This window comes from Pinus tabuliformis, chromosome Q (genome assembly GCF_031772625.1).
Source record: "Pinus tabuliformis cultivar Carrire ecotype Pingquan chromosome Q, CPIR1, whole genome shotgun sequence".
Taxonomy (NCBI): Eukaryota; Viridiplantae; Streptophyta; class Pinopsida; order Pinales; family Pinaceae; genus Pinus; species Pinus tabuliformis.
The window spans coordinates 1,023,448,674-1,023,458,585 of record NC_142296.1 but is presented as its reverse complement, the minus strand read 5'-3'; the positions used below and the strand labels follow the sequence as shown (position 1 = coordinate 1,023,458,585).

The following is a 9,912-nucleotide window of genomic DNA, read 5'->3' as shown; positions in this document are numbered from 1 at the left end:
TATTGGAGGGATCGAAGAACTGACAATAACATTCTTCGAGACCACCAGTTGAGCCGGATGAGTAACTAGGACGGACGATACAAGAGGGTTCGAAATGATGGGTTGCACTGGGACTGAGGTAACAACCTATTGGGAGGTCGGGAAGCTACTTTTGGCTTTCCAATATTAGATACAAGTGCAATATTAGGAGAAGATGTGAAAATGAAAAACATTCCACCTTTTGTATTACCTATCTTTCATGGAATGTCAACAAAAGATCCTAGCTCATTTATGTTTGAATTTAGCATCTTGTGTAGAACTTACGGATACATAGACGACACACACAAACTTCATCTCTTTCCTGCTATTTTGAAAGCAGTAGCCTTAAAATGGTTCATGGGTTTAGGAGAGAGAACAATAACTTCTTGGGATGACATGAAGAAAATATTTCTTAACAAATACCAAGCCTATTGTAGGCCTAGGGACTCGAAAGAGGATGTTTTCAAAATGACACAACAAGAAGATGAAAGTTTAGAAGAATACTTACAAAGATTTTCTTACAATCTACAAAAGTCTAAACAACACTTGCTAAACCAAGAAGCCATTCGAACAATCTTTCTCAAAGGTATAAGACATGAACACCTTGACATTCTGAATGTATTGAGAAAAGGTGACATTTCAAACTTGCCATTTAATGAAATTGCAAAATTATGTCAAAAGTATTCTAGAGGAAGATCAAAAGCTGGAAGAAGAGATGTTAGTTCAAAAGCAACAAAATTAGCAGCAGGAGGGGTAACAAGAGCAGAGATAGGAAGCTTGCTGGAAAACTTCAAAATTGATCTTCTAAGTACATTAGGGACACAAGTAGATGTTCTAAAAGCAAACAAAAATAAATAAGAACAAGAAAAAATATTAGCAATCTTTTGTCCTAAATGTAGAAAGAAGCATGTATTAAAAGAATGTCCATTAGATAGTGTACAAGTATGTGGCCTTTGCACTAAAAACCATTCAACAAAAAACTATCTAAAGTTGAAAGAATTGCAAATGAATCCAATGGAAGAAGTACAAGGAACAAAATGTTTCTATTATGTGGCACCAAGAAGGCCTTGGCAACCAATGATTCCTCAATAATTCCCTCAGCAATTCCCTCAACAAAACTATCAGTATCCTCCTCAAAACTCTTGGAATACCCCAATGCCATGGCAAGTTTGGCCTCCACAACAATATCAAAACCAACCTGCACAAGGTTGGAGAGGATATGGTTATGGAAACCAACCACCTCAACAAATGTATCCTCAACAATACCAACAACAATACCAGCAACAATATTAACAACCATTCCCATACCAACAGTTCCAACAATATCCACAATCCATGCTATTTCCACAATAGAATCGTGCACCATTACTAACAAAACCACAGTAGCTACAGCTACCTTCAAACCAACCTAGATCAACTCAACTACCAGCTCAGCTGGTGGAAAATCCAAGTAATAAAATGGATAAACCTACATACAATGTGGAAGAAGAAACATATTTTCCAAAATAATCCATTCTTCCCATAAATGATGTCCCTTTAAGGTCTGGGAAAGTACTGCATAAGAATTCTCCTCCGATCATAGAAGAATCAGATGAACAAGGAGAACAACTTGAAACATCACATTCAGAAAATCAAAGTCAGAAAAGAAAAAATATCATAACTCAAACATCAACCTATCCAGAGAGGTTAATAGAGTAGAAAATTCAAATGACCCTTCTTGAATTTGATATTTTGGATGAATTGAAAAATGCTTATGTAAAAATTCCTTTGTTACAATTGATCAAAGAAATACCAATTTATGCTAAAACAGTAAAGGAATTATGCATCAAAAAAACTAGTAAAAAGAAGAAGGATCCTACTACAATCCAAGTCATTGGAAAACTAGCAAGCCTCATGTCTACAAAGACAGTAGTAGACAAATATATTGACCCTCGTATTCCTATGGTTACTATTTCAATAAACAATTTTTCAGTTCCAAACACATTGATAGATTTGGGAGCAACTATAAATGTAATGACTGCAGAGACAATGAAACATTTAGATTTAAACAACATTAGATCTACTACTACAATCTTAGAGTTAACAGAAAGATCTAAAGTTATATCAGAAGGATATTAGAATATATCATATTCTATTTGGATTCATGGGAGTATCTTGTAGACTTCCTCATTTTGTAGCCAAAAACAAACTTGGGAGGACATCCTCTAATCTTAGGCAGACCATGGTTAGCCAATGTTGATGGCTTTACAGGATGAAGATTTGGAAGTATGATTATTGCACATGGAGATGAGAGAAAGCACATCACACTTTATTCTCCAACACAAGCACCTTCTGTAGTATCAATGCTTGAAGGACAAGAACAACATCAAACTAAATCATTTTAAGTATTAACCAAGTCTTTGATCTTAGAGAAGAAGAGGAGAACAAAGATCTAAGATATTTTCATCTCAGAACCAAATATTTTAGAGTAGCTTAGAGTAACACAGTATGAAGCTACAAGTAATATTTTGAACCACTGTTGTCAGGAAACCTGCACAATCCAATCACTACAAGAATCATTCACAAATATTTTTCCTGTAAACAAAATTACCAATACAACAACTAAAATAATTGAATTTTATCATGGAAAACATTTAAACATTGGTAACAACTTACAATCATCACAAGAGCAAGAGATAATAGCATTATTACAGAAGTACTCAAAATATTTCGCCCGTGATTAAACAGATATGCAAGGAATTCATCCCAGCACATGTATCCACCATATGTATATTGATGACCAAATTAAACCAATAAGGCATCCCCAAAGGCGGATCAACCCCATGATGAAGGAAATAGTGAAAGAAAAACTACAGAAACTATTGCAAGTTGGGTTCATCTATCCTATTTCTGACAGTCAATGGGTTTCTCCCTTAGTGGTAGTACCAAAGAAAAACAGGAAGTGGAGGATATGTGTAGATTACCGGGAATTGAATAAGGCAACATTGAAAGACCATTTTCTTCTACCATTATTGACCAAGTCCTAGATTCATTAGCTGGGAAGAAATTCTTTTCTTTCCTAGATGGGTTTAGTGGGTATAATTAGATTAGAATAATAATGGAAGACCAGGAAAAAACAACATTTACCTTCTAATGGGGAACATATGCACACAATGTTTTTTCAATTGGGATATGTAATGCACCTGCAACTTTCCAAAGAGCAGTTCTGGCAATATTTGCTGATCTGGCCCATGAATTTGTAGAAGTCTACATGGATGACTTCACTATATATGGAAACATATGTGACGCTTGTTTGAAAAAGCTTGAAAAAGTTCTGAAATAATGCATTTAGACAAATCTGTCCTTGAGTAATGAAAAATGCCACATGATGTTAGCAGAAGGGATAGTGTTAGGACACCATATTTCCTCATCAGGAATTAAGGTGGACTCAACCAAAATACAAGTCATTGTGAATCTAATGACACCTACAACACAAAAGGAGGTAAGAAGTTTCTTGGGTTATACAGGTTATTATAGATGATTTATTGAAAGTTTCAGTAAAATAGCACAACCTCTATTCAAGTTACTTGCAAAGGATGTTGAATTCCAATGGAAAAGTCATTGTCAAAATGCATTTCAAATATTGAAAGAAAAACTATCAATTGCCCCCATTCTTCAAGGACCGAATTGTTCTTTGCCATTTCATATTTCCACGGATGTGTCTGATACTGCTATAGGTGTATCACTTGGACATAAAAACCTATTCAATTATTCTATATACTTCATAACCAAAAACTTAACACCAACAGAATTGAACTACACAGTCACAGAGAAAGAAATGTTAGATGTAGTACATGCAATAAAAAAATTCAGGCATTACATAATAGGCTACCAAGTTCTCATTCACATAGACCATTCAGCAATCAAATACTTAATGAACAAAGCAATCAGAAATGGTATAATAACAAGATGGTTATTATTAATGCAAAATTTAACATTACTATCAAGATCGACCAAGGAAAGACAATCAAATAGCTAATTTCCTTTCATGTCTTCATACACCTGGTGATCCAAATCATGTTTCAGATAATTTTCCATATGAACATTTGTTTGCAACAATTGTAAAAACACCATGGTTTGCAGATATAGCAAACTATTTATCATCTGGGAAATTACCAGCCCAGTTCACAAAGAAAAAAAATGAAAGATTATTAGAGAAAGTTCTAGGTATAGTTGGGTGAATGGTGATCTGTTTTATACTAGCTCTGATTTGATAATAATAAAATGTGTCAGAGAAGGCGAAATACTAGAAATTTTTGAAAGAATGTCATGATGAGCCATGTGGTGGTCATTTTGCAGAAAAGCGGACATCTTACAAGGCACTGCAACTCGGCTACTACTGGCCAGCAATATTCAAAGACTCCGAAGCCTATGTCAAGAGGTGTGATAGTTGCTGAAGAATAGGAAGACCAATAGTATCAGATGAAATGCCACTTAATCCACAAGTGCTCATAGAACCATTCAAGCAATGGACTCGGGATTTTGTGGGACCAATAAATCCACCATCAAACAGAAAGAAGTACATCTTGGTGTGTACAGACTATGTAACTAAGTGGGTTGAGGCAAAGGCAGTAGCAAGAGCAATAGAAAATATAGTGGTCACATTCCTCTTTGAGGAAATATTTGTTAGATTTGGGGTACTAATATAGATAGTGACTGACCAAGGCACTCAGTTCACTTCAAAACTTGTTCGGGATCTTACAAAAAAGTACAAGATCAAACATAGAAAATAAACACCTTACCATCCTCAAGCAAACGGACAAGTGGAGGCGATAAATAAAGTCCTAGAAAATATAATGACGAAGATAGTACAGATGAACAGGAAGGATTGGTCAAAAAAGTTAAGAGATACACTATGGGCATATAGAATAACACGGAAAAACACAATTGGGTTCAATCCATACCAGATTGTGTATGGAAAAGAAGTCTTACTTCCCATAGAATTTCAGATACACACATTCAAGTTAGCAACAAAGTTAGGACTAGAATTTTCTAAAGCACAACAACAACGGATAATGGAATTGAATCAGTTGGATGAACAGGGACAACAAGCAGTGGAACACACAACATTGGTGCAACAGCAAAGAATGAAATGGCATGATCGATTCATCAAGAACAAGACATTCAACAAGGGAGACTCGGCATTACTGTTTGACTCCAATTTCAAGGATTTCAAGGAAAAGTTTACAACTCATTGGCTGGGGCCATATGAGATAGAATAAATCTTTGATAATGGAGCTATTCAGATAAAAACAATTGATCAAGAGTCTACTTCATTTCTAGTTAACAGACATAGGCTTAAAGTTTACAATAAGCCTATCAATAAAGAAGATTTTGTGAAACAAATGACAATAGAGATAGATCTAGAAGTGATGGAAAAACATAGCAATATGCCTTCCAGAACTCCAGAAGAAGAAGAGTATAAAAAAAACATAAAAAAAAAATATTAAAAAAAACAAGAAAAAATAATAAAAATTTTGCTAGTGAAAAACAGTAAACTGGCACAAAGAAAACAAGAATTCATAGAGGAAAACCAAAGAGTTTGGCCTATATGAATTCACAATTTTTGTTTTATTCTCACAACAGTTTGATTTTGCATAATGAACCTCCAAAATGAGGACAAGTCTTCAGATAAGCAAGGGGGAAGTTGCAAAAGGAACTCAGTTGAGCAGCTGAAAGTTTGAGCAACTGAATTGAAGAAGGAGCTTGAATTGTATCGTATACGGGACTTGAAGAATTATTGGAAAAATTTTGTAGAAGGGACGTGAAATGTTAGAAAAAACATGTATATACTGCATAAAAAATTACTTGATAATAGGGACCTGAGTCTTCAAGTACCAATTGCAGGAGGGACCTGAACGACATCAACAATCAATGAAGAATGAAGGAACAGAAAGCAGAAATGAATTCTATATTTCAATCTATCCAAGACATTTCATCAAATATATTTTACCAAGAGGACATCATCCAATACTGTTAGGGAGTAAAAGTACTGTGAGTACAAAATTTTGCTCTTGAAAATTCGAAATTTTTAGAAATTTTATGAGCTTGTTAAAATTAAGTTAGTACCTGAATTCATATTTTACTTACATATTCATTTCATTACCATCATCCTATTATTTTTATTTACATATTCATTTCATTACCCTCATACTATTTATATATTCATACCCATTATCCTACATTTAATCCTATAAACATCCTCCAAATATTCATTTCATATTCTATACTTATATTTCACATTCCATTTTACATATTCCATATTAATTTCATTTCATAACCCTAAGTGTTTTTCTTTTAAAGCAAAAAGGATCAAAATAAAGGTTTCAATAGTTGAAACCTTAGAACCCTAGAACTTGCACAAACATACACGACATTAGTATCATGGAATTAATTTTAAACATGTCAACCTAAATATGGTCATTTTAAAATTAAAAGATATATATTGAAATAAATACATATGGAAACATGCACATTATAAAGTAATATGAAGTGGAAGAAATCAAAATGATTTATTGCGATAAGTTATAATAGCACACAAGAATGATACTATTGAAGTGCAAGGGTTATTATAATAACTGTGTAATGACACTATAATGCATATACATGTTATGAGTGCCTCGGAGGAATAAGCCATAGGTAATAGAGGTAATGGATATAAGGGAGAAGTACGATGACACTTGAATGGAGACAAGACCATAAACCATGCAATCAAAACTATTTAACACAACGATCAAAACACAACGCATAACAAATACTAGCTAGTTGTAATAAAACATATGGTATGCAAACAATACAATGGCATGAGTGATATATCAGTCAAGGTCAAGCAATGAATGTTGCGATGGTGTTGTGGGTTGGTATCGAGGACAACCACGATGGAATGAAGGATGGCCACGATTGAAGCAATCAAACAACGCAGCAAGTGAAATGGTCAAGTGAAATTTAAAATTACAATAGCAAAGGTTTCAGAACAACACCGAGAGTTTGCATTCAACAGAGCTTCACACATACTCCGCCACTGTACACACAGAGCATGGTGAATATCATTCCCTCTCAACCATCATAGCCATTTTGAAGGCTCGAGGAGATCAACAAAGTATTGCAGAAGCCATTAGCGCATAGTGTGAGCCTGAGATGAGCGATTTGAGAAAAGAAACACATAAATAGAGGAAAGAAAACTAGAAGGAGAAGGCAGGAGATATAGTGGCTAGAAAGCGGAGGGATAAGAAGGAAACCTGAAGAAAATTAAGAGATAAGCCAAGGAGACTAGCAGAGAAGGCAGAGTTAGTTAAATAAGATCTCATGAGAAGCAAGGTTAGTTGAGTCACGACAAAGAGAAAATCAAGATAAATCATTGCAGACAGAGAGATAGGGACTAAAACAAACCTAGTTTTATCATTCTAAGGAACATCAGGAGAAAGAAAATATGACCACCATAATAGAGACAAAATTTCAAATAGAGCAATATAAGAAGGAAACACTAGAAAAATTGTATCAAGCAGGGCTCATAGCGTTTCTATAGAGGTTTAATGGTCACACTAAAGGTATAACAAGAGAATTTGTGAATAACTACACTCAAGAGCAAACAAGGGTAGGGAACCTAATCATCTCAGTGACTCAGGAATACATTTCGCAAGCACGAGACCTTCTACTAACAGGGGAAAATTACATAAAGGTTTACATTTCAAGGAGAAAGCATGGACTTTCTTCTTGGAGAAAAATAAGAAGGCAACCTTTAATAGAGCCAAAGGCATACCCAGGGAGTCGTTCAATGAGCCATGGGGAGAACTGGTCTTGATTATTCAAAAATTCTTCATTTGTGATAGGGGACATAGTGTGGCACATTTGTATCATATCAGGCTCCTCCAACACATTAAGGGAGAGGCCAAAATAAACTTGCCATATTTCTTCTCCCAAAGTCTCATTAAGATGATAGAATCAGTAAGAAATGAGAACAAACTGAGAGAAGCTCAAGTATATCATCAGGGGCTAATAAAAATTCTGGTAGAGCATCAAGTAAAAACTCAGGGCATAATTTGGAGAGAGTTTTTAATCCAAAACCAGTATGAAGAACAGGTCATTGAGGAATAGAACAAAACAAAGCAGGAAACCAGGGGCATTATGAATTCACCACTTTATCCCAGAACCAGGTCTAAGAAGCAAACCAACACTGTTATGGTTGAAAAAGAAACATCCATCATATCCACTCCTAGGAGGCCTAGGAGGAAGAGCCCAATAGAAACAAGTAGCAGGGACCAAGAAGTACAAATTGTAGAAACATGTTCTACAGAGAAATAGGTAGAGGATATAATTGAAAGATTAGAGAAAGAAGCTCTAGAGAAAGACTCTTATTTTGATGATGTGGTAGCCACATCATTTGCAAAAGACACACAAGAACTCAAAAAAGAGTTACACTTGAGAAAAATCAAAGAATTAACAGACCAGCTAGAAATAAATAAGATTCTGGAAAAGCACTTGAAGAAGGAAAATAAGGCATGCAAGAAAAGTAATGCAAATTTAGTTAAGGAGAATGAAAAATTAACTGAAGAAATAGGCAAACTAAAGAGAAATAATGACATACTTTGCAAATAGGCATTCAAGTGGTTTAAAGAAAACAACATGTGGAAAAACAAATATGAAAAACAGAAGGTCAAGGCTACTATGTATAAAGAAGAAAATAACATGGGGATAGATTATCTATTAGAGGCAGCATAGGAAGAGGCATTAGGTCAAGAACAAGATTCACAGCAGGGGTCAAGAGCATAGAAAATTTTAGGGGCGAATGTTCGCCCTTTGGCGAAATTAAGGGGTTTTAAATTTTTAGTGGGGGAATATTTTGTATCATAGTACATTTTTACAAATCACCTCAAATAGCCCACCTTATTTTAAGGGAGAGGGTAAAAAAGGTAAATTTAGCCCTTGAAATTAGGAGTTACAACCTTCCATTCACCCATTTTCAAGAATAAGTTTTATTTAAGTGAATCCATTAGCCCATTTTCAAGAATAGGTTTTATTTAAGTGAATCCTATGGTCCAAGGGCCCAAATACCATATTTATAAAAGAGGTATGGTAAATTAATAAAAATATAAATAAATGAGAGATATGGTAAATAAATAAAACATTTTTTATATTTACTCCATAAGTCACCTTATATACATGCAAGGGTGTAAACAAATAAAAATATAAGTAAAGTGGAGGTATAGTAAATAAATAAAATGTCTTTTTATAGTTACTCAAAAGGTATGGTAAATAAATAAAAATATAAATAAACTAGACGCATGGTAAATAAATAAAACCTCTTTTTATATTTAGTCCATAACCCTCGTTCTATTTATGAAGGCTCGAGAAAGAGGTTTTATTTAAGTGAATCCTATGGGCCAAATACCATATTTGTAAAAGAGGTATGGTAAATTAATAAAAATATAAATAAACGAGAGGTATGGTAAACAAATAAAACATTTTTTTATATCTACTCCATAAGTCACCTTATATTTAAGAACACTGAAAAAATGGGTTATATTTAGGTGAAACCTATGGGAAAAATACTATGGGACAAATACCATGGACTAGATTGTTATTAATACCATGCAAAAAAACATTATTAACCCTAATATTAATATTAATAAAAATAAAAATGGCACATGGTATTGACCCATGGTATTCACCAAAATGGCTCATGGTGTTGACCCATGGTATTCACCTAGAATGTAGCCTATTTAAATGGGGGAATTAAACCAACATAGATCCATCTTTACTCTGGATCTACTAACCCCCGAGAGGTATCAAATATCCTGACATGCAAACTAGCATAGAGTGAGAAAATATTTGATCCGATCAAGAGTAAAAATGGAT

General features: G+C 34.3%; 1 protein-coding gene across 1 annotated transcript; it reads left to right on the top strand.

Moving 5' to 3' along the window:
* The first annotated feature begins 4,853 nt into the window (after window positions 1–4,853).
* Window positions 4,854–5,279, top strand: LOC149222986 (uncharacterized). Its single transcript, XM_089387741.1, has one exon. It carries the CDS (start codon window positions 4,854–4,856, stop codon window positions 5,277–5,279), a length of 426 nt encoding a protein of 141 aa, XP_089243867.1.
* The last annotated feature ends 4,633 nt before the right edge of the window (window positions 5,280–9,912 follow it).